We start from the raw sequence: 27224 nt of genomic DNA on the forward strand, positions 1-27224 counted from the left end.
GAAACTATTTATAAATAGGAATAAAATTATAAAAATAAATTATTACAATTATCAGCTCAATAAACAAAGGAAACGTGCACATCCCAGATACCAGGGGAAATTGGTCAGTAAGGACAGATATATCAGCTAGAAATCCGATTACACATACTGCCCTTCAGAGCAGGAATGTTATATAGGAGTCCTATGTTGCCCATCTACAGTTTCAGCAAAGCAACAGCCACATGAAGGTGCATTTGTCTGAAACAAAAATACTTATCTTCTGATTTTAACTGCATTGTCCATTCATCTCCCGACACAAATCTCTGTATCCAAACAAGAGGGTGCACACTGCTGTACATACAAGAGTATGTGCTGTTCATCACTTCTACATACAAAAAAAAAAAACAACAAACCCCAAACCCCAACACTTAAGCGATCCAGTTTCCGACTGGCAATAAATATGTGACAGAGGTGATGAAACCAAACACACAGCACAGAAAACTATAAAGGTTAAATCATGAACCACCTAGAATAATAATTTCATTTCAACCTTCTTAGAATAATTTTTCAAATTGAAAAAAAATTCATTTTCCATAATGAAGAACAGTCTTAAAATATTCCCCAGACAGAAGACTATTTCAGCAATACTAAATCTGTAATATTAGTAAAGTATAATATTGCAGTCGTTACAGAGTTATTCTACGTAGCATGTTACCTGTAGGAACATCTGGTAAACACACCTAAAAGAATTCAGGTAATTCCTGAATATTTCTGGGGTCTTTTTTAAATCTTCTAAGGCACCCCCAAGAACAAATACATTTACCTAAAAAAACCCTATACTGCAAAAAATATATTTATTGTATACTAATGCAGTTAAAATTATGAAACTAACGCACTGTCTCCAAATAAAGAGCACGGCACTGGGAGAAGCAAGAAAGAAATTAGCTTAATCTAAGTTACAATACCTACACTTTTAAAAATTTCTGGCCAACTAAAATTTCCTGTTTGTTATGGTGTTGCACCCTGTAATCACTCCCAGCTTAAAAGCAGTGGAAAGAATGGAAGAGATGGCATCTCAATCCCCGTCTTCCTGCCCTGATAGTCTCTTCCTGAATTTGCGCTGCTTGTGGCAGTTTTCGAACCCTTCTAAATGTGGCTAAATTAGTAATGTAGCCGTTCAAAAACAACGGCAAACCACAGTTTTCTGTTATGATAGCGAGTTATGCGTTAATAAGACCACCTCCAATAGAGGAATCCCGAAAGTGTCAGTCCTAGCAAACGTTAAGGAGCAGGAGTATGACCAGAAGCTCTGAACTTCTGAACCAGAAGCTGAAAAAGTAGGTGCAACAGCACTGTAGCTATTAGGTAAGATCACTTACAGTTGTGGAACAGTTCTCTGAGGGGCACAAATAGTTCAGACAAATCAGCTGGAAGCAGGAACTAGATTTTCTGAAGAAGAATTGCTGCAAGAGAAATCCAATGCTGCTGACACCACTTTAAAACAAGTCTCTGGGATCCGACAGGATTTGAACCTTCATCTAATCCTGTCAAGTTTTGAGCTGGTAGAGAGAAAACTAGCCGGCAGCTGTTTGGTATATTTTGCCGCTTAGAAATAATTATTTTCTTAATCATCTCTTCTTTAATTTACATGTTGGGAGATACTGGTAAACACTGAGAGTTTCAATTATGTCTGAAGCATTTTCATATATAAAATACAATCCAAAAAAAGCCCTCTCAGAAGGTAGGCTAAATTAACTTCGTAGCAAAGTTTTTAATTATCACGGCATGCAGTAGTCTTGCAAGACACAGGGAACAATGTCTTTTTTTCAGAAATTGTGCCTTCATATTTGGTAACAATGTATATTACATTATCAGTATCCTGCATTTCTCATTATTTCTACTTTTGCCTCACTGTATCTGAGCTTTAAACTAGATCAGAAAACCAACCTGCCTAGAAGAAAAAGGAAAAAAAAAAAAAGCAGACAAGAAATTCCGCTTCTCTCCCTACCCGCCCCCCCCTCCGGCCCAGTAGAATTAGTTCCCTGATTTGATTCATTTTGTACCTGCAAAAGCAGCTGCATCAATATAAGAGAAGAGAAGCAGATCTTGCTTAAGTTGGCAGGACATTTAGGAACATCTTTGAAATCACGGTTTGAGGAAAAAGAGAGTATTTACATTTTCTCTGTACTCACTTTCTCTAACACACAAATACCCATGACAGATTTGCCCTAGAGAAAAGAACCAAGACTTAGCTAGAGGGAAATATGTTCAACTCCACCTTTTTGAAAACTTCGCTGACACACATAAATTTAATTAATCTATGACACTACCTGTCAGCACTGGCATAAGTGACAGTGGGAAAGCAAAAAGGAATCACAGTCTGTACACCCACATACAGTATTTTGCTACAGAAAACAGCACGATTAGCAGCAACATACTATACCATGAACATTTAGATTAATTTGTAACCAAAACTAAAACTGAGTCTTCAAATTCACATTCCAGATTCTACATAAAAGTTTTTTTTTTTTGAGTTGCCAAGAGGTCAGTTTCATTACTACATGTGAACAAGAAAGGTGAAGTTCTATATGAAGAATTGAGCAGATTAAACATCTCACTGCCGCTGAAAGGGAACAGTCCTTCACACCTTCCTCCTCCCGCTTACCTTGCACCAGTTCAGGCTAGTTTTCTAACCCTCAGTTGACACTTACCAAAGACATCCAGAAAGAGGAAAATTCTTGGGTTTAGGTTTAAACAAAACAAAACCCACCAAAACAACTTCAAATATTTTTCTTTCTTAACTTTGGGAGTTTTTTACTGAAAAACTGCAGCTTAAGGATAATTTACACACCACACGTGTGAATATGGGGAGGGAAGGTCGGCTGAATACCCAACATAAAATCGCTCAGTTTGTGACTAAGCTGGGGTTTTTAACTATATCAAACAAGTGCTACACAACTTAATTAATGAGCTCTAATTCTTCCAGCTTTCAATACTTGGACTAGACACGCAGCATAGAAGTATTAGGTGCGTAGCTGTGCTTTTCCTCATTAAAATCGTTCCAACTTTTAACAAGTCCTAGGTGTACTGCCGCCCAGAAAGCCAAGTCACACCGATTAGACTTCACGCAGGCTCCAGAGAGGAGCTGTTGAGGTTCAGCGCTCCCCAGAAGCTTCCTCCGCGCTGCGGCCCGCCTCAGCTCGGGGCCGCAAGGGCTGGGCAGCGCTTCGCCCGCGGCCGCCCCCCAGCCAGAACCGGCCTCTCCCGCGTTCTCGGCGCTCCCCCTGCCGACACCTCCCCGGCAGCCACGGGAAGAAGGCAGCCCCTGAACAGATGGAGAGAATGACAGTAGACACGGCATGTCAAATCGAAGACGACTGGGTTTATAAAAGCGGAGATGAAGGAAAGAAAGGACTGGGTGTTTATGAAGCATATTGGCAAACAAGAGCTATTGCTGGAGGGAAAGAATTTTGGGTCTTTAGGATTCTTTCTGTACTCTTCCCTTTCTGCAAACCATCTGTTTCTATAATGCAATCTGCTTTAGAATTTGAGATTACAATGCTTATTCCTGTCAGCCAAATGCATGTTACCATTTTTGAGAGTGAGCTTGGATACACATCCAGGTTCAGGATTATTTTTTTTTAAGAAAAATATATCTTTGCAATTATTAAGCGATCTACTAGGAGATTAAAAGTTTAAACATACTGGAATTACTCATACAATCTTAATTCCACTTCATAAAACATGCATTACAATGGGTCTGAATTCAATCCTCTCAATCCTATAAATTATTGTCCCCATAGAACTCCTCCTCCATTCTGCAGGATCAAAGCCTTATCAGCCGTAGATCAAGTGAAGAAAGGAAAGCAGAAGGAGAAAGGAAAGATCTTACAATGAAGAAAGGTTAATGACATATCAAACAACTTATTTCTTCTGTCAGGGACAGATTTCCAGTGAGATGGGTCAAGATTTTTTTAAACAAATACCCTTGCATTTTTTCTTAAAATTTTTTTTGTGTCTTAAAATGTGTCAAGTGGGTTAAATTAAGATTCAGCACTATTTGAATTTTAATTCTAAGAAATAATTTGTTTGCATTAAAGGTGTTTTTTTTCCACTTACCATATGATATCCCTGAAAGAAGTAGCGCATTACGCACTGTCAGAGAGAGCCCGAAAGCAATATTAGACTACCCTATTCTGGAGCACAACGCACTGTTAAAATAAAGCTGTTACTCAGCTATTGCTGAGTCACAGATGTGTAGTACCTGACAAATGGGAGTGCATGCTTTTAGCCCATTCAGACTCTGCTTTGAGTACTGCAAAGTGCCACTAGGTGACGTTAATTCAGCACCATCATAAGAAGCCTCGCACCAGCGCGAGAAAGTAGCTTTCAGTTCGATGAAGTACTGGAGCAAGGAGCAGAGCACATACTATAGGGTCAAGCTAATCTAATCAGAACATCTAGAAAAGCTGGCAAGAAGGAAGCTATGAATGTAAAAGTCATATTCAAAAATAAATATCTATTTACTACAGAGTTACATATGTGTCTGCACATCACTGCAGTTCTTACCTCAGTCTCTCTATCTGGTGAAAGCGAGTAATTATAGTGATCCATTGACTGTAAGACACCAGCATCTATTTATATAAAGCAACAAAGCTACTCACTACTAAAAGGAATCATCCTGCTGCTTCCCTTCCGAGCTCCAAGCATTCCTTTGTGCAAGTTACAGGTTCATCCAACTTTTCAGTGAGTGGGTTTAGCTCTCCCAGCTGTCAAAAAGCCATTTGCTTTTCTTTTTTTCCTGCTTGTCTCCTGCTATCTTAGGAACCTAAATGGTCTCCCTGGTAGATCAGAGTGTTACCTAAACCCAAAGCATGTAGGAAAAGGCAAGCCCAGAATGAGGGAGGAAGGAGGGGTGAAACAACTCCCTTCAAGAGCAGAGCGCTGTTAGTTCTACTCAACACATTGCGTTTAGCTAGGTGTGTCTTTTGTCTGAGGTACAAATGAACGTGGTACATAACATTTTTATCTGAAAAAATGCCCTTAATATTTGTTCAGATGATTGCATTAACCTGTCTCCGGTGTTTTTCATTGCTTAGATACTTTCACTGCTAGCATACTGATAAATCCTAGTACAGCTTCTATGCATCAATATTTTCCATAACCAAACTGACACCACCAAAGTAATTGTTGCTTTGTGGGAAATGATCTTCACAACTGATGCAACGACTAAAAACACGTTAATTACTACGAGACACTCCGCAAAGTTATTTCAACGAGAGGCTTGAGTAGACAAAAGAAAACACATAGCTGTAAGTGATACCAAACATTTTCATCGAGATCTCGGTCAAGAAAGGTTATCATTAAATCGCTGCAGTAAAATGTGAGTCACTAACACTCCACTCCACTTCTCTAGCTTACTATTTACATTCCAAGTGCTGCTCATTATGGGTTTTCTAGTCTATGTGTTCATAGAAAGTGCTAATATTATCAATGGAAGACGGGATAAATGTTTCATCACAGGACCTGCCGATTGTTAATTGCTAACTAGAAACACGCGGCAATTACCCTTTAAATTGTAATTGCTCTCATGTGATGGTCACTTATGGCATTACAATCACTCCATCAAAGTCCTTTGAATGGGGGTTTTGCCTCAAGCCACGTTCAGTATCTTAGGTAAATCATCATACTAACACTCAATGCATGAACATTAGCATTTAAAAAATATCACTCACTTCAAGGATATGTTTTCTTATATTTATTGCCTTCATAGCCACTGACACTCCCTTTTCCAGTTTTATTGAGCTTCCCGTATAGTTTTGTTCTATCATTGTAGGGTCGAATGGTCTGGCAAAAATAAAGTTATTAATTAGAACCCGACCCGACACACACACACAAACACACACACCCCCCAAAAAAAAAAAAACCAAAACAAAAAAAAAAAAAACCCACCAAAACCCAAAACCCAGCCACCAAAATTTAAATACCAACTGAAGGAAACATAGCAGCAAGACCTTACAGAAAAACAATCATGTCACATAATACTAAAAGCCTTTAAAAAACAAAATGCAACACATATCGCGTTTTTAGCACAGGCGAACATTTACATCCTTTATAGTGCAGTCACATGTCAATGCTGGAAAGTTTAGTCATTACGTGATCTACTTCTGTTTACAATAAGTGGGCCAGTATTTAAAACATAGGCAGGCGCCAGAGCCACCTTCATTTTATGTCATGCATGGTTTCCTGCTAACAGCTATACCAACACAAAAATTTTGTTGCCTATTTTATTTTACCCAAGAAGCAGCAGAAGCCCTTAATGGTGACCGTGTGGTTTACAATTATAAATTAAACCTACCAGCATTGTTTTTAAAGTGATTGCATTAAATGCAAAAATATCCTCATCAGCAAAAATTCTCAGAGCAATTCTGACACAGATCTATGAAAGTTTTTATCACCAGCAGATAAAGCAGAGAAGATCCACCATTTACAAAGATACTTGATTTTCAAAAAGAGCAGGGCAGTATGGAAATCCCTACTCCTAGCCTCCTAAGTACAATTCCAAAGCCGAAATACTTCAGAAGATGTAAAGAGAAACTCTAGAAAGACTTTATCAGGTGATTCAGTCCCATAAAAAAAAAAAACTTGGTGGGTTGTTTTTTGTGGGTTTTTTGGGGGGGGTTGGGTTGTTTTTTTCGGGTAAATCCAGAAAAAAAGAATCTGCAGATTTCTCTGTGGTTCTTGGTTTGGCTTTGGGGGGTTTTGGTGGGGTATTTTTCATTAAAAAAGAAAAGCTGTAACTTCTAACTTACATCTTAACTGTTTTTAAAAGCTGTAGATAGCTGTGGGTGGAATTAGAAGCACATGAAGACAATGCAGCTGCCATCCCTGTTAGTTTATTCAGATAAGCTTTTCAGTAAAACCTAAACGTCAGCTCTGCAAGGTCACTTCTTTACTTCGAAGTGTGTGCAGTCATCTCCTAGAAATTTCAGGCTGATAAAAAAATTAAAAACAGACTGCCCAGATGGATATTCGAGAGCATTCTTCTTGTTATTACAAGGAGAACAAAACGTTTTATAACTGCAAAACTGTGTGTGAATAATATTCAAAGTCAGAATCTAAAAACTTTGTACTTATGACATGCTTCGGCACACTTAACAAAAGGGCACATAAATGTCATTACGTTTTATGGGAGAAAATAGTATTCCTGCCTGAGAAAATATAAAAAAGCCTTAGAGGAAAAAGAGCCAGAAGGGTAGCATTATCTGACTTTTGCCATCTCACTACAAATACATCACCGTTCATAAAAGGTGACGCGAAGTTCTTTGAAGTCTGAGAATTAACATGTTGTCTCAAACATGTTCAGCTCTGCGTGAAAGCTAGTTCATTATCTCTGACTCAAGCACTAGTGACTGTTTACTGAAACAACCTGTAAATGTGTTGGCCTGTGTTTGTAGAGGATTAGGACTGTACCATCCCAGGCCCACTTCAGACCGCAGAAGTGGTTCTTTTCTCACCCTTATCTGAATCATCCTTGAACAGACTGCCTCTGAACAGAGCTTACACTCCTCTTCTTTGATCTACTTTATAAGAACATCAGAACTGTTTACTTTGAAATGCACACGTTTCTTTCTTGGGGTGCAGGGAAAGGAGATCATGTTTTAAAACATGAACAGATAAATTCAAGCCAACTAGGCATTTTCTCAGTGTTTCCTATCCTGTCCAATATCCCGAAATACAACTGTGCATTGCTTAATCTTTTTCTTAAATTCCTAAGAATTAACTCATTTTGCTACCTATTAGATAGTTCAAAGCTTCCCACCCTATTTTCTACAAATGACCTAGCAAACTGCCATGCTAATGCCGCTCTGATCTAGTTTCAAATCTTCTCTCCCTGAAGACTTCTTTAAATCTCTGATACTACATAAACTGATGTCAACAACTGTACCTCACACTTCAGAGGAAGATGAGAGTCCTAACTGCAGCACTCTGCCTCATGGACAGCAGTGAAAAATATTTAATCCTGCATTTCCAACTGACTCCTGGTTCAAACAACATTTGGCCACCCTGAATTGATAAGGTGCAGCGTGTTACTCATAGGTGTATCGGGAAGATGCTAGTATCACTGTTTCTCTGTAATTTTTACCGGTTTGCAAGCTCGAGGACTAACTTGTTCCTACCCCCGGTCACTCTCCTTTGCTGATGGAAAGGCAACGGGATTCTTCCACGCCTTGCCTCGAACAGGGAAGAGGGGTTCCGAATTTGGGTTTAAGTTTATTTGTGCCCTCCTTTGTTACCAGTCCCTTCCGAATACTTGTCTTTCATATCAGGAGACAGAGATTGAAACTCATGGCACGGCTCAAGAGTCTTGGGCAGCGCAAAAAGCACAGGCCGTGATGCAATTATCGGCAACTACGTGGTCAGGAGACGACTCGGAGCTGAACTTGGCGCCAAGTCAGGTAGCCTTGAGTTCTGCTGACTACGGCGCTGCGAGATTAGGCGGATGTAACAATCACCTGAAAGGGGAGATTAAAGCGCCTCTCAATGGGGTCCTTTGTTCTCGGCCCTCATTTGATGCTTTGCGGCCTTTTCAAACCACGTCGCGGAAGGCGCTTTAAATGTTTGCCCCCCGAAGCCGGGGCGGTTTCAGTGAGCGGCGGCGGCGGCACCGGCGGAGATGGAGATGGGGAAGGGACCCTTCTCGGTGGAGTGGCTGGCCCAGAGCAGCCGTGGCGGAGCCCGGCCTGCCGGCCCCCGCTCCCCGCCCGGCGGCCCGGAGACCCCGGCGGACCTCGGTGAGTCCCGCCTCTCCTCACGGGCCGGTCGCGCGACGGGACGGTTGGTGGCGGCCGTTAGCGTAACGGTCCCGGCACGTGAGACCGTCAGGGGACAGCAGCCGCACCTGCGGCCGCTGCCTACGTCACCGCCGCCCCCCGCCCTTGACCTTCCCCCCCCTCCCCGGCGTGTCCCCGCAGCCGCGCTCCGGGACCGGGAGGCCGCGGGTCGCAGCAGCCCCGGGCACGACGCGAACGGCGGCGGCCCCACCGCGCCCGGGCGGCCCCGCACCAAGTTCTCGGCCGCGCAGCTGCAGGAGCTGGAGCGGAGTTTCCGCGAGCAGCGCTACATCGGCGCCAGCGAGAAGCGGCGCCTGGCCGCCCTCCTCAACCTCTCCCAGAGCCAGGTGAGCGCGGCCGCGGCGCCCCGGCCCCCCCCTCCCCGCCTGAGCGCAGCCTAAAGACCGCGGCCTCCCCCGCCCGCCTTTGCCGGGGCAGGTTCCTCACGGTCACGGGGGAACAGGGGCAGTGACAGCTCCCGCAGGTGCCCCGCGTCAGGCCGCCTCTCTGCCTTGCCCCTCCGGCAGAGGACAAGCTTAAACCAAGCTTACGTCCCCGCTTCATCTAGCGCGGCTTTGCTGTCCGCCAGGAGTTTGTGTTAAACCAGGGACAAGACGGAAATGGAAAACGGTAAATACAGACTTAAAAGCTGAGACCTCATCGGAAGAAAAAAATACTTGCACAATCACCAGAATTTCCATTTTCAGGCTAATTCTTGCTTAAAATTATGCCTATGCTTGGTAGTACTGCAGGAATTACCTCGGAACAGAAATAGCCCCACCCAGCCCTTTTCACACCGCTACATCAGTCTTGAGTTAACAGTCCTGGTCCAAATCTGATCTCTCGGTGTTGCCTTGCCGTGCATCATGGAGCTGCCACAGCTTGATTCCTCCTCATGCCTAGACAATTACACTGAATATAGATCAATGTTATTTGCCCTAAATCTTGCAATATCTTGTTCATATAGTCTGTCCCTCGGACAATAAGCCTGACTTCAGGATGTATTACTGCATGGAAAAGGGACAAGTGGGTTGGCTCTTGACTCCTTCTTTCTTATCCTCAGATAAAAACGTGGTTTCAGAATCGCCGTATGAAGTTTAAACGTCAGACTCAAGATGCCAGGGTGGAAGCTCTTTTCTCAGGCTTATTTTTGCCCTATCGTTGTTACCCAGATGTTGCTACCTCCAGATACTCTCATGGGATGGACATCAGTATCTCTTCTACCTCTGCTGTTTCCCTTCACACAGCTATGCCAAGCCCTTCCTTGTTGTTACCTTCTGTTCCAGCTCAGTCCCTTCAGCCCGTTTTGCCAAGTCCAGCTTTACTGTTGCCTCCCAGCCCAGGACTATCTTGTTACTCTTCTGTAATTCCAGCAATGACTCTAACTGATGACCATAAAAGACTGAGGTTCCAGCCGTATCTTCCCTCCTGTTAAAGATGCCAAAGATTATCTGTAATCTAAATAGGAACTGCCAAATATCTCTCAGAGTAATTATTTAACTTATTTAATATAACAAAATAGATTGATTCCATTTTTTAATCAATTTTGGGGTTTTATGTTAATGGAGAAAAGAATTTGCTTGTGTTACAGAGGTAATACTGGGGGTGGAAGTAGAAGACTTGAAAATTCCCTTTTTCCTAGTCTTCACTATGCTGTACTGGAACTTCTATATACATTTTCCTACCTAAAGGCTTGTTTCAGAAAACAACCTGTAATCATGTGGAGATCTCCACTGAAAAGGGGGAGTACTCTTTACACTTCAATTTACATAGTAATTATGTAATGTAATAGACAAGTGTTAAAAAGCTTTGACCATTCTACTTAGGCACGGGTTTTTAAGGAAAGATTTGTAAACTACTGCAAACCCATTGAAATGAAAGCAGTACCAAAAGTGGTGCCCTATGAACAAAACTGGACAAGTTGTCCAGTATTGTCTTTTAGCTGTATATTCTGCACCATTCCTAAAGCCGTCTGCCCTGTTGGTTGAGGCAGATATCCCATTTATGCATTTAAAGAGAGGTGAGCCTAAGGAATTAACTGACAAGTGTGTATCTTGATGCCAATGCCAAACATGTAACTTAAATCTGCTGATGAAAACACTGGATGGAGTTGTTCTCTTGGGACACTCAAAATGACAATGTTCTGGTTTTACTTATAAAGTTTCACCTGTAACTTGGCAGCCTCGCTAATTTTAAACTGCAGGATTCTGTTAGGCACACTTGGGGCCATTCTTTAAAATCTTGAAGCAAGCTTTGTGGAGAATGGCAAAGCTGAGCTTTTAGGGAATGGGGAAACAAGGGATCTTGAATCAGCATAAAACTGCAGCAGGTATGCATCTCCTTCCCTGCCCCTGACCATCCTAACCTGCTTGCCAGGTGCCTGTTAGACTACTTTGCAATTGTCAAGAGAGGGGGAAAAAAAAAAACAACAAAAACCCCGCACAAAACGCCCGTCTCTTTCATGTAGAGATTGCTCGTGAGAAAAAAAAAAAAAGTTGAGAAACAGGGCCTCCAAGAGCCTTGTGCCGTGCTTTCCCTTCTTCCCCTCTCTCCCCTCCCATTAACAGTTGGGGTGTGGGGCTAAGGAGAGCAAAGTTGAAATCGGCCTCATCTCCTGTCTGGTTAAACCTCTGGTGAAAAAGACATCCCTGAGCAAAGGAGCCGCAGCGAGGTTATCTCCGAGGCTGCTCTCAAGCACCCTTACTTTTCCTGTCTAGGGGGAGGGTGGGAGACACTTCCCCACCAGACGACAACTCCGTGCCACGCCAGGCCAGCACTGCTCCAGATGCAGCTAGGCGGCTGAAGGGACATGTTTTTCTCAAGTCACTTTGAACAATGCAGGGAAGGTGCAGCATGACTATTAACGAACAGCCAGCCTGTAATTCAATATCTTGCTTCCCCCAACGACTAGAAATCTTGCTGCCAACATGCTGACCTGGATCTTCTCGGAGTTCAGTCTGCATTTGGTTTGGAACAGTGTAATTGGAGAAAATTCCCTTTTCTTCTCCCAAGTCATCCCTTCACTAGTGAGAAGCCCCTAGGCTATTAAATCGAAACTGGATTGGAGGGTGGAGGGGGAACATTTAGCAATCAGCTTAGTTTCTGATGCATTTAGAAGACCTTTCAGGTGAATAAAAGAAAATTCATTAACTCTAAAAGAACAAGAAATAAGTGTTAACCAAGCTATTTCAGGAGAGAGTAAAAATTGACCCCACAAAGAAACAGCAGATTTTGTGATTGCTAGAGCAAAAACTTGAGCTAGTGCTTTAAAGGTTTCTTTCTGAAGGGCTCAATTTACTAAAAGAAGTTCAAAATATGCAACTATCATAAACATTTAATGGTGAATCAAAGGCCGAATTTGCAGATTAAACCCCCATTTAGATGATATGGCTATGAACCGAACACAAGGTGTGTTTTGGTAATTATAAAACTTTAAAATTCCATACTGAAGGCTTTAAACTGCCTGTTTAAAGACACACCAACTTAATTAGCATTTGTAATTAATACAGCTGATGCTTTTGGGTAGAAGTTGGGACTGGAAATGCAAAGCAATAAATTGATTCATATTCAAGAAGAAAAACTCACCAACAGTTTATCCTTCCTCCTGGAGGAAGCGCTTAGCCAAAAGCACAGCGCAACGGTGAAGGTCCAGGCTCCCAAATGCACACAACACACAGACTGTGTCCCCACAGGAGCGTAGGAAAGTCAGGTAAGCCATCTAAAGCCTCCCCCGTTACCCAAAACCAGAGTTCAGGTGACCACAGTCATTTACACCGCACAAGCACGACCTTACAGAGTTAGCACATGTAACTCTGTTCAAAGTTTATTCATATCAACGAAACCCAGTTTCTTAACATGACAGTTTCAGACTAAACTTTAATAATTTTGCCCTGTGCCATGGGAAATTTGGCAAATGCAAGTTTCTGCTACTGGTCTTCTCCCTCCAGCTTCCTTTCAGCAGCTTCTTTCCAGTGTCTTTTGAATGAAGATAGTAGACTGCCAATATTGAAAAAATACTAATTTTTTGTTTGATAGGCTATTAAGAGTGGCATCACATCTAATAAATTTTAATGTCAGTTAGTACAAATATAAAGTTATTCCTTTTCATATTTAACTTAAAATAATAAACACATACTCTTCCAAATCAGACAAGAGATTCTGAGCACAAAATAATACATTACAGCACACAACACATTTCCCCCTTGACCTGCCCCCCTTTTTTTTTCCCCCTCCCCTATAACGCATATACAGGGTGGCATTGTTTGTCCATTTTGTTCTGAATAGCTGGGTGGAAAGAAGGATGAGGAAAAAAGCGTTGATGGTAGTAGGGCAGCTCGTTTGCCATAAAGCCGTAGGTGCTTTGCAGTGCATCATATCCGGGAAAGGAGAAGCCGAACTGCACAGCAGGCACCGGGGTGAAAGGCAGGAGTCTCTGGTGCTGTGGGGCAAAGGGGTACCGGAGCCCTTCCTGGAAGAGGGCGGGTGGGCTCCCCGGCGGGTAGCCGTAGAGCGGAGCCGGAGACACGAGGCTCTGCTGGTGGTCCTGTATCTGCCGCTTCAGTTTCATCCTCCGGTTCTGAAACCAGGTCTTGATCTGAGTAACAGAAAGAACGGGGTGGGGGTGGAGGAGACATATCGGAGACTTTGCTTAAAAATAACGTGCGAACTAAACTGTATCTCGGCTGCCTTTGCCATTTTGCTCCACTCGAATAGACAGAGTTGGAGGGATGCTTTCTCCCTAGTTAGCCGAGGGCCGAGGACCCGGGGGGTGTAGGGGGTAAGAGTGTCCGTGTTCAGCGATTTTAGCTTAATCACTTGGAGTCTTTAAGATCGTATATAAACTTTCCAAGGTCTAGGCAGATCGCTGTACATCAAGGAGAAGGCGTTCACCTCAAAAAGGAACAATATGGAACCTCGACACCTCCCCGGTACAAAGTGTCCCCAAGTTCCCCGAGTGTCAACTTGTTAATGCCCGAGGGATGCCCCTAACCTTCCCGCAGCCCCTGCTAACACCAGCTGAAGACCGCTGCAGGGCAGGGAAGGCCGAGGGAAGGCCACTGCGCCCGGCTGCCCCTGCCCGGCGGGGGCGGGAAGGATCCTCTTCCTCCGGGACCCACCTGCATCTCCGAGAGCTGCAAGGCAGCCGCCAGCTTCCTCCGCTCCGAGGCCCCCAGGTACTTCTGGCGCTGGAAGGTCTTCTCCAGCCGGCAGACCTGCTCCGAGGTGAAGGCGGTCCGCGCCCGCCGCTGCCGCCCGCGGGTCCCGCCCGGTGCCGCCGCAGCGGCTCGATCCCCGCCCGCGCTCTCGCTCTCGTAGCCCGAGGACTCGTCGGCGCTCAGCCAGCCGCCTTCGGGAGCTGCGAAAGGCAGGGAAAGGGGCGGCGGTGAGGTCTTTTCCCAGACTCCAGAGGCAGGGAGGAGGGTTGCCTCCGCCTCTCCTCGTCCTGCCGGGCCGCTGCACCGACGGGAGTCGAGGTCCCGTGTCCCCCCTCTTCTCCCTGTCCCTCCTCACCCACCTGGCTCCGACGGGTGAGGGTCGGTGGGCTGCCGGGGGCTGTCCCGGCCCCGCTCCGCCGCGCAGGGCTCGCTGGCCGCGGGCTGGCTCGGCCGCGGCGCCCCTCGCCGGGGCTGGGCTCTGAGCAGGAGGGGGGCGCCGCCGCGCGAGGTGGGGGCGCGGGGAGGGGGCGCGCAGCAGATGTGGGGCCTGACCCCGTGGGGCTTGGTCTCTGCCGAAGGGAGTTGGGCTTGGTTCATGGTGGAGAGGGGCTGCGGGACCGCCGGGCTCGGCCCGCTCTTATATGGACACTCCGGTCCCGGGCGGGCTCGTTTGCAAGTGTGAACCCACATCAAAGTGGGAATGGAGCAGAGATAACAGCTGCCAGCGAGGAGGGGAGTTCACACGTGTGGCAAATGTCCACAGCCCCTGGCTCCAGCGTGTCTGCGGGGCCGGGGAGACCCCCTTGAAGTGCAAAGCTGCCCCTCTCCCCCGGAGGGCAAGGCACGGGCAGGCCCGGCCCCGCGAAGGGGCGTTTAAAGATACCGGCGGTGCCGATAACGGCGCGGTTTTACCCGCTCCCTTTTCAGCCGCGGGGTCCCGCATTGCGCGGGTACCCGAAACCGGGAACGGGAGGCGAGGGATAAGGTAACGCCGGGCCTGCCAGACCCGCCGCCGGGCGCCTCACCTCGGAGGAGCGGCGGGGACCAGCCGCCCGGGGAAAAGCCGTGGGGAACCTCTACCGAGGAGTCCCTCTCCCCGGGGCTGAGCCCTCACCCCCGCGCGGGGCTCTGGAGTCAGCGGGGCCGCGGGCCCTCTCAGCTTGAACTTGGCGCCGTCTGTCTAGCCAGAAAACACAACCGGTCTCCCAGTGAGTTTAGCGATCAAAGCACTAAGTGAGCAGCAAAGCTCGCACCTCATCAACTTCAAAACCATCCCAATCCACACGTCGCTTCCCGAAAAGCAGTTTTCATGCAGGGAGGACACTAAGACACCCTCCCCAGCAGAGCTCGGGTGGGGAAAGGGACATCCCGGCAGCTCAGCCCGTGTCCGGCCTCTTCTTGTGTCCGACTGACACCCGGCTTTTAGCCACCACAGTGAAAAAGACCTCCCCGACCATCACCCCACTGGCAGTAGCGATACTTGGGTAACACGCATGCTAACCCTCGGTGCTTCCTAAAGACCAGAGGAAGCGATCCCATCCCTGTAACTGGATGAATGCGCTGGCAGGATCTCAGTTTCCACTAAACTCCTCGGCGCTCCAACCAGGAGGCAAAACTGAAAAGAGTAAACCCCATAAACCTGGGTCTAACGGGGCGGGAGCTTTTTTCTTTCTAGGAACAGAGCAAAAATCTCTGTTCCCTCACGTAAGACTGGATGTGAGTTTTCTTTCTCAAAAAAAAAAAAAAAAAGGGTCAAACACCCCAACCAAACCAACTCCCTAATTTATAATGAGAGATCAGAGGAGAAAATAATTTTAATGCTACCCATTTTCATCATTTCAACTGTTCCCGTAACCCGACAGTGTGTTATCAACCCCTCCCACCCCCAAGGGCCACACCAGTTTATCCCGACCCTGGCTCCAGGGGAGTGATAAAGCCCGGGCACTAAAGCAATGCAAAAACCTTACCAAGCCCACAGAGCCCAGGAGCTGGATTCCTCCTGGAGCTTTGCTTACAACACCAGCCCCTAAGGGCAGGAACGGGAGAGGCTGTACTTGCCTCGGCACCCCGATAGCCATATCGGCCTGTTCCTTCTGGGGTGCCAGGCACAGCCGCTAAAGGAGGTTCACTTACCAGTAGCGCAAGACTGTAACTTTGGCTGATACACACAAGCCAGCACAAAAGCCCAAGCAGTTGAACACTGAGCTGGAGACCAGGCTCCCTCCCTGGGTCAGAAGCACATACCTGTGAGCGCCACTGACCCAGCCAAAACCACCGTAACAGGGGAGCCTTGAAACCCCATAGCATTTTCCAGACACATTTCAGTCAAGCACGGATAGGTGACTCACTGTCCCCAAAAGGGCTAAGTGCCTGCACATTAATTTTAATAACTCCTAGATTTAATAACTATTCCTGAACTATCCACCTGTGTATAGTCCCTCTTTTTTTCTGGAGAAAATGTACCACCATACTCACTATCTCCATCTTAATTCGGAGCAGCCATTTCTGAATAACCACGTGTGGACAAATCCAAGCAGAGAAACTCAGGCTCCACTACATATATATTAATCTACAGCAAGTTCTTCCTGTAACGCATTGCGTACTATCTGCAGACCATGACTGCCTTGCCAAAAACAAGTTTGGATGTTAGTATCTGAAAACCACTGGGATTCAGGAGCCCCTAAGCTGAGCATACACCTGCCCAGCAAGCAGTGCGCTTGCCCCTGAGGGGGCGTCCCCACCAGTTCTGCAGAAGATGAAACTTATGCCAAGCCCTGGGTCCCCTGTGCCCTGCAGTTACCCACCCAGGCACAAAGGGACGCCCAGGGACTACCATCTAGGGAGGGACACTTCACCCCTACCGCCAAAATTAAACCAGACATAAAATGACCATTCAGTGTTGTGCCCAAAGAGACCAGAGCACACGTTTGCTTTTATACATTATGTTTCCTACAGAGGGAAACTGTTAGTACCCCTGAATAGCTGCTTCCATTTCCCCTGTCATTTGACTGAGGCGGCAAGGAAGTAGCTGACCCGTCCCACTGTTTTCTGAAAGCCAATGAAAACTGACTTTTTTAGTTAGAATCCAGTTTGAACTGCCTGTTGAACAAGATGTTTATACTCAACCCTAGAACACACCCCCCATGAACATAGCTGCATCTGTGGACTACAAAACCCTGGAACAGATGGGGAAGGGGTGAGAGGTGTTATATGGCTGTTGTAGCTCCCATCAGAAAGAGGTGGCAGCTTGAGAAACTTGAAAACTTTGACGACACCGGACCCTGGGTGGATAGAGGCTCTGCAGCTGCAGTTAAATCTTCTCACCTTGCAGAAATATGGTGTTTAAAGGAGATACAAATTTACTTCCTCTCAATTCTTATGTATCACTGGAAACTTCAGCTGAGACAGAACCACGATCAAAAACAAATCTCAGTGTTTAGGGAAGTTAATGCCTTTTCACGTAGAATTCTGTATACCCAGAACTCAGAGATACTGCAGAATCTTGGAAGATACATATATTTTTGTTACGTGATTTATATTAAGAATATAGCGGACCCATTTCTTCAAATCATATTTCAAAGTATTTATTGTTCTGGTTTTGCACGTAAGCGTTACAACTATAAGAAACATGCTTGCTTCAAGAAATTTACTGATAACTAATGTGCACTTGCAACTCAGTATGATACCTGAAATTTAGGTTCAGTGATTAATGCCAGGATGTGAGAATTATGGCTAAGGTCATCAAGAAAAAGTGCTCTTTTCATGTGAACTCTACAAGACCTCTAGGGACAAATGGTAGCTTTATCTCACTGGTACACAATGGGAATATTTCTTCTGGGGCTTTGTGCACACACATGAAGCACGTGTGCCCATGAGAACAGGCATGACTGTAGCAGGTCTACATTCAAAAATGTATCGTTGGGGGGAAGGTTCAGCCCATTATCTAGGCTGCAACACTTCCCGCACCAGTTACTAGAAGCTCACCCTTTACTAGAAGCTGAAGTACTTGTACTCCCCAAGAATGCTGTTGGTGTGCCAAGTCCTCCAACGTACCATCCCACCTGTTTTGTGTGACAGCATAAGAAAAAAGTGGCCACAAATTAGAAAATAGAAGAATAAACCTTCTCGAAAAGTCTCTAGTGTAATTGGGCAAATCTTCAGGTTCCCAGCTTCCCTTCTACTAGCCGTGTTTCTAAGAAGCAGTCCCTGAAAAAACAGTACACTGAGCAATCTATCATAATATTTATCATAGATTAAGAGCTGATGTACTGGGTCTCCAGACCTGGGACCTCCTGGGCTATGAAGTTACTTGCTCTGTCATAGGCAGATCTTATTGATCTTTCTGAAAAGCACAGAGGTTTTAAAGTCTTCTTGACGAAACTGGAGAAGTGGAGATGGTAGAGGATGCAGTAAGAAAACTGCAATGCCACCCCCGGGGGAAAAACCCCAACGCACCCAACCCCAACCCCACCCACCCCCCCATATTTAGCTGCACAAACAAGCAGCAGGTTTTTTTAGGAGAGAGTCTGTGGTGGCCTTTCAGAAGTCAGTAAGCTGAGTTACTGCAGGGAAGGAGGTTTAACATTGCCGGACAGCGCTAGCAAGACAAGATACGCTGCCCCGCTCCTTCCCGGGCCATCCAAAACGCCGGGACCGTGGCCAGTCGCAGGGCTGGGCCCCGGCCCCTTCCCCGGGCTGCCCATGCCGGTGGGACAGCTGATCGCTGTTTGTACCCTCCGCTGCTCCCCTTTGGAAATGCTAACTAGGTTCTTCAGCGCCCCCTTTGATGTCCTGATAGGTGCTATTAGAGAGTCAATTAGGCATCAACGAGATTGATTGTTTCGGAATAGGCGCTTTTCTGTTTGAAGTACCCGTGAACACTAACAGGGCCATCTCCCGGTCGCTCCTTTGCCCACGGGAACAATGCGGGCTAACACACCGCAACCAGCCGACGCCAGTGCCCTCCCCGCGGCTCGCAGGCTGCCGGCCCAGGCTCGCCCGGTCCCCGGCTGTGGCAGCAAACGCGCTTTGCGTTAAAAACAGTGTATCGGGGAAATCTCATCCGGCTCTTTGCGCAGGTGATGGACAAAGCGCCTCGGTAAGGTGAGCGCAAGTTAGCTCGAAACAAAATAGCGCTTGAATCGCCGTGCGCGCCGTCCCCGCGTTGCCTGGGGCTTGTGACACCTCCGCAGCCGCTCAGGATCGCCCGGGCAGAATAACTGAGCACTAAAATAGGAATTAAAACACTTCACCTACCTGAATACTAAAAAGATGTCAGGATTAGCTCGCTAGTAAGTACTATTAGAAGCTAACGCTATATCGAGGCTTAAGAGTTTAAGAGGCGCTTATGAAGGAAAAGTAGTAAAGCCTACGCAAGGAAGAAGTCGCGACCAAAAGAACTCCCCTCTTCCCTCCTGCTCCCACTTAGGTGGGATTTATCAAGTTAATTGTCATCTAATTGCGTATCAAAGAAAGAGATAATGGGCAGCAATTAGATGTAATGGCCTGCCACGGCGAGATCTCTCCCGATTAGCACACAACGCCGAATAACTTCACCTGGTTTGTAAAGAGGTCCCTGGAGTGGCTCCACCGTGTCTGGGAGCTGCGGGGGGGAATACCCCGACCCTATTCCCAGTCCCCCGCTGGCTGCTCTGGCCAAATTGGGACAGGCGTTAACGAGCGGGGGCTGCAGACGGCTCCGGGCCGTTACCGCTGTGCTAATTCAATCGTGCTTCCCCCCCTTCCGCGCACGCACGGCAGGAGAGAAAGGCTTTGAAGTTAGTGCTCTGGCGATTTTCCCTCCCGCCCCGTTTCCAGGTTATACAGCCCCTTCCCCGAGAGCCCCAACAGTTTCACCGCACAAGCATTACTCCGCTCCTCCCCAGCTAATCGGCTCGGCTGCTCCGTTTGTAGCTGACTTGCAGACAACGCTTTGCCTTGCCGGAGAGCATTCCGGCGCTGATGGTTATTGCGATGCGATTAAAGACACGCAGGGGAGCGCTGGGAACCGAAGGGGGGTCTCGCCGCGCTGGCGGAGCGTCCATCCCGGCGGCGGGGCCGGGGCACGACGGCTTCGCTCTCCGGCGGGGGCTGCCGGGGGCGGGGGGCCGGCGCTGGCACTAAGGCACCTTTGGTGCTGCCGGAGGGGGACAACCGCGGTGGATGGGACATTTAAAAGGAAAATAAAAAACCAAGCAAGAGTAAACCACGAAGGGTTGTCTGGGTTTATTTCTCCCAGTTCAAAGAGAAAACTCGCAACCACGTTTTAGTAACAGAATTCGACCGCTTTAAATAAATGGCATGATTTCACACACAGTTTTCTAGACCACTGGAACGTAGTAGTTACCTTCTAGAGAAAGCCTATTTTAGCAGGTAGAAGAGGAATTAGCACGGAGATATCCGGAGGGATCTGCTACAGCTAGGGACCCAGCCGAGCGAGCACCACCTCTCGCGTTCCTTCGAGCAATTGCCGGGAAACGGGACGGTGTTGGCAAGCTAGCGCTGCCGAAACACCGGCGAGGCAGTTCGTGTGCTTGCTGAGTATACAGTGTGGCCGAGGAGTCATTATGTTAAGCGATCGTTAGCACCTTTTCAAACAGAGCCCGGCTTCTGCCCCGCAGCTCGTACCCCGCGGGCGGGACGCCCCGCTCGCCCGCCCGCGCCCCCGCCGCGGCAGGACTAGGGGGACGCGCACACGCCCACCCCCCCGCCGCAAGGAAAGCCTCCACCTCCGAGGTTGCCCCGCGGCCTTGCTTGTCCCAGCGCGGTCCCCACAACCCCCGTGGGCTTAAACGGTGGCGGAGATTGCAACAGCGCACGCCATCGCGGCAGCCCCAGTGGCCTCTGGCTTAGCCCTAAACCTTTGCACGGAGGGGGACCTGCTCCCCCCGCCCCCTCGAGTACAGCGGGACCTCGGTGGAGCCGTGCTGGGGCGCCAGCCCGGCCCCCGCGGGGGGCCCGGTGCTGCGGCGGGCGTGGGTCCAGGGAAGGACGGGACAGACACCCCGGCAGGGCGCAGCCCGAGCTGCCCGCGGGAGAGAGCTCACCGGGGCGTTTGGAGAGGGCGACAGCGTGTGCTCCTGCCTCTCCCTGTAAACCCTTCTGGGGGCGGGGGCCTCGCACAAACCCTGTCCCCACGGAAGCAGCTCCCCTCCGCGGGTGGGAGCACTTTGTTCTCCCTCTCTCCTCCTGAGCCCTTTCATCTCTCACGCACACACACTCTCCCCCCCCCCCCATTTGGTCCGGGGCTGGGGGCTCCCGCAGGGCTGCGGGAGGGTGCTGCCCTCCCCCCAGCCCCCCCGATACCTCCCGTTACTGGCTTCCAAGTAACAGCAAGAAGGGCTGTTACCCTTCCTTTTGTACGGGGTGAGCAAAGCGTTTGGAGGAGAGGTGGCAATCTCCTCCGAGGCCGTGCAAGATTATAAGGGGCTCACCTAACCCCTAAACCACGATCCCCTTGAAAACGGGATAACCAAATCGAGTCTCACGCTTAAGACCACTTTTATTTTCCTTTTGTTAGGTAAACTGTAGATTTATTGGCCTTGACTGTTTTGCTATTTTAAAAATGTCACTGCTTTAGAGAAGAGAAAAAACATTCACCATAGCAGAGCTTTCTAGAAACATCCCAGTTCCCTAATGACAGTTGAAAACAGTCAGAGAGAAGTGCAGATTTTTCTTTTGCTTTGAATCAATATAGCTGTTCAGTAATACCTGACTTTGGGAAATAAGCCTCAATTCAATGGGAATTTTTATGTCGTGTCAACAAATTTCCTTAACCCCGAAGTGCGTCATATTCCTGAAGAGATCTCAGCAAGACTGATAGCACCTGAGACCTTATTAGTTTTTTTGAACTCTTGCATTAGAGCCACATTTGCAAGAAATACTAATATCTCAAAAGGCTAGAAAATTACAAGAAGGATTACAAAATAATTAGGGAGATCTCCAAATGTGACAGCTACTCAGAAAAAGCAAAGGCCACAGCGTTCAGTGGCACATAACCTTGCTTTTTTCCGGGCAACTGTATTCAAGTGGCAGATTGGCCCCTGTATGCAAAAGAAAATAGGTGTGGGCAAGGATGACTGACAAAGACCCTTCAGACCATTCGTTATATGAACCCAGATTACAAGTGCTCCGGAAATCTTCTAATAACCCCTGAGATCAACTCTAAAGGGATGGAAATTTTTATTGCTTTTTTCATGTTAGTTGACAATTGACTTTGAAAGATTTATGGCAACCTACATCAGTCAAGGATCATTTCTCAGAGCCCTTTCTCCAGCCTGAAATTAGGCCATTTTGATCTTAAATTTTATAGAGCACTATTCAAATTTTAAAATTGCTTAGCACAATGGTAACAAACTTTATTGCTACTTAGGAAAAAGCAGCTTTGGAATGTTACATTTCTTTTGATCATCACCCTCATACCCCATTAGGTTTATGTGAGATGCTGAGATACTCTCGTTGATAAGAAATTTCAAGTCTAGATCCTCTCCAAGAGCTGTTAGGCAAGAAGCCCACCCTTACTAATCTACTGAGGCTGCATATCAAAGCATGAGGATATATTTATTTAGAAAGTAACTTTTTACATCTTAATCTCATATTCTATGTTATTTAAAGGGCTCTGACAGTAAGCATCTGTTCCGCTACTAGAGTAAGCCTGGTATTAAGTAGTAGTAACAGGTGTATCCACATATTTGGTTAAAATCGCAATCCCATCAGAGAGAGTGCCACCAAGGAAGCAGCTGAAGGGGTTGGATACCTGCTTTAGAGGACATAGGGAAATTCCCATCCCTAGAAACATTCAAGGTCAGGTTGGACAGGGCTCTGAGGTGTCCCTGCTCACTGCAGGGGTTTGGGCTAGATGACCGTTAAAGGTCCCTTCCAGCCCAAACTATTCTATGAATCTATGAAATTCACTCTTTTTTGCACTCACCCTCAGTAAATTGCAGGGGGCCAGAATAGATCTAAAGAATAAGGAGCTTATGCTTCCTTTAATGGGGAGGAGGTCTCTTATAGGGCAGAATAAATAGCTCTACAATACTTGCGGAAGGAATTCACCTGAGAGCTGGAAAAAAGTTTAGGTTTATTAAAAGAGTCCATTTATATTACTGTTTGTCCCACTGTGTTTCTATTTTACCCAGTTGCCTATAAATGCAGGGGCCTGAAGTCCATGATTCAGATGGTCCAGCACGTCTGTGTAAAATATTTTGCTCAGTGCTGCATCATAACGCCACCAGGCAGTCACAGGCCAGGGCAGCGCAGATAGCTCTCAGTAGTGCAAATCCTCCTGAGTCATAGTCCGTATCAGAGAGTCAGACTCCCAGCAAGAAAGCTCTGGGGTCGCTGTACCCTACAAAGCACGGTGCCGCCGCCCAAAAGCCGACGGGCTGTGCTCTGCAGGCGCTGCCGAGGTCCGGGGTGGGTGCCGGCAGCGCCGCCAAGGCGAAGCCCCCAGAGGCAGCCCCTTGCCGGGGCGGAGGCGGTGGCCGGGCCACGTAGGCGAGCGGCAGGGACAGCACACCGCTCTGAGGTCCGTAAGGGGGAGGGGGGCTGCAGAAAGTCTCCGTCCTCAGCTCCTGCAGCTGCCGCTTGAGCTTCATCCGGCGGTTCTGAAACCAGGTCTTGATCTGGGGGAAGGGGGGAGGAGGGGGGGGGGGGATGAGGCTAGCGGGGCCCCCGGCCCGGCCCGCCCCGGCCCGGCCCCGGCGCTCACCTGCCCCTCGGAGAGCCGCATGGTGCCGGCCAGCTGCCGCCGCTCGGCCGCCCCCAGGTAGCGCTGCCGCCGGAAGGAGCTCTCCAGGGTGCTGAGCTGCTCGGCGCTGAAGGCCGTCCGCAGCCGCCGCCCGCCCCTGCCGCCCGCGCCCTCGGGGCAGGAGCCGCCGGGACCCCCCTCCGGCGGCGGCCGCCCCGCGCCCCACGGCCGCTCGCCTGCTCCTGGGGAGAGGGAGGGAGAAAGGGCTCAGGCAGGCCCGGGAACCGCGGGGGTGCCCGCCCGCCCGCCTCCTTCGCCCCCACGCAGGTCCTTAGCCGGGCCTGTCCGTCCTTCCCTTCCCAGCGCGGAAGCTCCGCGGGGGCCCCGGCGGCCGCGGGGGACCGCGGTTACCTGCAGCGGGGGGCGCCGCCGAGCGCTCCCTGCTCCTGCCCTCTCTCCCGGCCCCGGCGGACTGCTCCGTGCTCCGCTCGCTCAAGCCGGGGCTGGAGACGGAGCGGTGGCCGGCGGAGGATGTTCGCTGTGGGGAGCCCTCGGTGGGGCTCCTGAGGGCCTGGCTGCTCTGGGACAGCCACTCCACAGAGAAAGGGGCCTTGGTCATCCTGCCTTGTTCCGGAGATGCCGGGAAGGTGGGTGTCGGGGAGCACGGCTTCTTCTTTATACCGCAAGTCCCAGAGGAAAACGTTGTTTGTATAAATACACATCAAAGGGACAGATAAGTATCATCTAATTGCCATCAGTCGTCCCCGTCCCCCCCGACAACAGATACCGTTCACACATTGCCACAGCTCGCGGAGGCTCGGCTCCGCCGTGTCTGCCCCTGGAGGAGCTCACTCCGCCGTCAGTGATTTACAGCTCTTGTTACATCCTATCCCGATGCAAATGGCATTTATAGAGCTGAGCGGCCTCAAACGGCGCTGGGGAATGCACCCCCGGGGGAGCGCGCTGGGCCCAGCACCCCCGGCCGCGGGCGGGAGAGGGGACGCTGCTGCTCCCGGTCCCCCTTTCTCTAGAGCTGTCTTTTCCATTCCTTTCCAGGCAGAAGATCCTCTGGCTAAAGGGATCTTCCCAAGCCTGCTTCTCTCTGGACTGAGGCAAGCAAGTGGATAAACTCAGTCATTGCATTCTCCTGGGACTGCAGCAGCAGGTTATAAGCACCTTTAACCTAATATAACCTTATATGACCTAAGTTATATAGGGTGAGGGATTTGGAGAAGGCTGTGAAGCAGAAAAATGTGGAAGTCAAGGCTGTTCGGTTGTTGGCCTGCTCCTGGCTGGTTATATAAAGTATGTTTTTTGGACTAAAGGGACAGAAAAAGACTATTGTTGCCTTAGAATTAACGTTCTGTTGAGATTTCTGCAGAGGTTACAAAATTCATGTAATATTTTCCCTCCCAGATCTCTTGCAGCTGTGCAGGTCACACAGGTTCCTCCGATGTCTTACTCTCCCTGTCTTTCCTCTTATTACCTTGTGCATGTCTTACAGAACTGTTCCCATCAATCTCTGGGTTTTGTGCACACCAGGAACGCTTGGCTGCTGCAGTAATGCCTCTGTAGTATATTGACAAAAGGTTCCTGGTGCTTTACAGGCAGCTTTTCACTGCAGGGTAACCATGCATTCCCTCCCCTTTCCATCCTCCCTTCCTGTGTAAGACCAGAGTGGAACTACCGCACCATTGATAACTCCGGTCACACCCCTCCTTGGTGTGCCTCCAGAAATCACGGCTGCGTGTCTGGTTTGTCTGTCCTTGTTCCTGCTTTCTGCTTTACACTCACCCTCTCCCACCTGCACACAAACCCGGTGCTTTAATATCCATTTACCCTGTGACTTGCTTGGTTATTCTGCCACTCCTGCTGGACTTCTCAGCATTCACTTTCTCTGAGATGATAGTTAACATAACCATCCATGCCTCTATCTATTTCTTAGGCTGTCAGTGAGGTAGAGGCTTGAAGACTGAACCCCTCCTATTTAATTAGTTAGTTTATGTCTAAGTCTTTCAATGTATTCAGTTTTAATCTTATAAAGTTATATCTTTTTCTTTATATTAATCCAGTAAAAAGTTTTACTCAAACCCTCTTCTTCTATCTCTTCCTAAACCCATTTCAACTTCCTGTTTGTTCAAAGGATGGTTGCTATATCCATCCATCCATCCATCCATCCATCCATCCATCCATCCATCCATCCATCCATCCATCACTAAATCCTACCATTTTCTGCTTACTAGAAAATTGTTTCCTTGAATGATGTTCAGGTTTGACTTCTGAATGCCTTCTGAGCTGTCTCTCCTTGCTTGTTCATTCTCGTGGCATAGTCTGAGTCCTCCTCTGCTCTACCAGTGATGCCACAGTTCAAGCGTTAATTGTCTCTGACCAACAAAAATTCTGGTGTCACCTTTACTTAAAGGCAGCTAATAACCAGTCTAGAACCTGTGGGTGCTATCACAACCAGGCATGACCGTAGTCCTCCTGGAGCCCTTTGATTTTCACCTGCATAGGTAGGGACTGACTCTGCAGCCTGCACTACAGCCGTAGCCTGAGTCCACTAAACAAGCTTCCTGCAGGAAACTAAAGGAACTGGTGTAAAAATGTCTAAACAAACGTTCTACCATTAATGCCTCCTGTACATCTGTTACATACCTAAAGAAGCCTACAAACATCTCTAGCACGAACAAAGCTGTGCGGGATGTATGTATTTGGGTTTTTTTCACTGTATGATAGTGTTTGATATCTAATCACTTAAAACCTAATCCATTTATTCTTCCCAAGCACTTTCTGATTAAAAATGGAAAGTTTAGAAAGTTTACTTGACCAAAATATACATGACTGGCCTTAAATTTCCTCTGTTTTATAAAAAATCCCCACCACCCCCACCCCTTTCCCTGCCCCACCCCAAATATTCCAAGCACAGGTTCTTAACTATTCTTTTCGTTAGGTAAATGTGAAGGCTACCCCCACCACAAACCTGAGGAAATATTTCAAAATACCAGTGTTCTGAGCATTAGCCAATTCTGGTGCCAACGTATTTCCTAGAGCAGAACAAGCAGGCAGGAGATGGAGAGGCGACATGCAGGAGTCTGCTCTGTTAACTGAGTTGCTAGAAGATAAGTCCCCTGAGTTAGCTGTGTTTCATATGTGGCCTGGAAGCAGCCTCTCCAGTCAGAACTGGGAACACTAGTGCCATTGCCTGCCTGAAAAATCCTGCCAAGCCTCCTTTGCGGTGAGGCAAAATGTTTTTCTCAAGGACTGAATTCTCATGAACATCAGAAAAAGGAAGCGTAACTTTCCTGCAAGCTTCCTTCTCAATTTAAATATCTCTCTTTACTTCAACAGCATTCTGCATCACAGATGGGGCAAGATCCCATCCCAAGGAGAGAAATATGTCCCTTGTGCCCAGAATTATTTCAATTCCTAGTCACTATATATATATATATATAAAAATATAAATCATATACTTACATGCTACTTACATACTTTGTATAACATATATATATACAAATATTTTTTTTAAGCATAAAACAGTCTATATGTATGACATTATTTTTTCCAGCT

General features: G+C 47.7%; 3 protein-coding genes across 3 annotated transcripts; 1 reads left to right on the forward strand and 2 right to left on the reverse strand.

The window, feature by feature from the left end:
- Window positions 1-8656: 8656 nt before the first annotated feature.
- LOC135315540 (homeobox protein vex1-like) lies at window positions 8657-10248 on the forward strand. The gene is made up of 2 exons (XM_064464475.1): window positions 8657-9160; window positions 9877-10248. The coding sequence occupies exons 1-2, from the start codon at window positions 8657-8659 to the stop codon at window positions 10246-10248; spliced, it is 876 nt and encodes a 291-aa protein (XP_064320545.1).
- A 2799-nt stretch (window positions 10249-13047) lies between these two features.
- LOC135315541 (homeobox protein vent1-like) lies at window positions 13048-14566 on the reverse strand. The gene is made up of 3 exons (XM_064464476.1): window positions 14329-14566; window positions 13931-14169; window positions 13048-13407 (listed from the first exon to the last, which is right to left on the reverse strand). The coding sequence occupies exons 1-3, from the start codon at window positions 14564-14566 to the stop codon at window positions 13048-13050; spliced, it is 837 nt and encodes a 278-aa protein (XP_064320546.1).
- An 8711-nt stretch (window positions 14567-23277) lies between these two features.
- LOC135315542 (homeobox protein VENTX-like) lies at window positions 23278-24379 on the reverse strand. The gene is given in 5 exon segments (XM_064464477.1): window positions 23278-23592; window positions 23679-23922; window positions 23924-23961; window positions 23963-23987; window positions 24069-24379. Coding segments are annotated over 5 exon segments (933 nt in total).
- Between the last annotated feature and the right edge of the window lie 2845 nt (window positions 24380-27224).

Source organism: Phalacrocorax carbo, chromosome 12 (assembly GCF_963921805.1).
Source record: "Phalacrocorax carbo chromosome 12, bPhaCar2.1, whole genome shotgun sequence".
NCBI classification, from domain to species: domain Eukaryota; kingdom Metazoa; phylum Chordata; class Aves; order Suliformes; family Phalacrocoracidae; genus Phalacrocorax; species Phalacrocorax carbo.

What these genes read in the sequence shown, in the direction of transcription:
- LOC135315540 (XM_064464475.1), top strand. Translation starts at nt 8,657, where the DNA reads ATGGAGATGGGGAAGGGACCCTTCTCGGTGGAGTGGCTGGCCCAGAGC. An exon ending in TCAACCTCTCCCAGAGCCAG is followed by an intron (nt 9,161 to 9,876) that starts GTGAGCGCGGCC and finishes TCTTATCCTCAG; the next exon opens with ATAAAAACGTGGTTTCAGAA.
- LOC135315541 (XM_064464476.1), bottom strand. Translation starts at nt 14,566, where the DNA reads ATGAACCAAGCCCAACTCCCTTCGGCAGAGACCAAGCCCCACGGGGTC. An exon ending in CCCTCACCCGTCGGAGCCAG is followed by an intron (nt 14,170 to 14,328) that starts GTGGGTGAGGAG and finishes TGCCTTTCGCAG; the next exon opens with CTCCCGAAGGCGGCTGGCTG. An exon ending in TGCAGCTCTCGGAGATGCAG is followed by an intron (nt 13,408 to 13,930) that starts GTGGGTCCCGGA and finishes TCTGTTACTCAG; the next exon opens with ATCAAGACCTGGTTTCAGAA.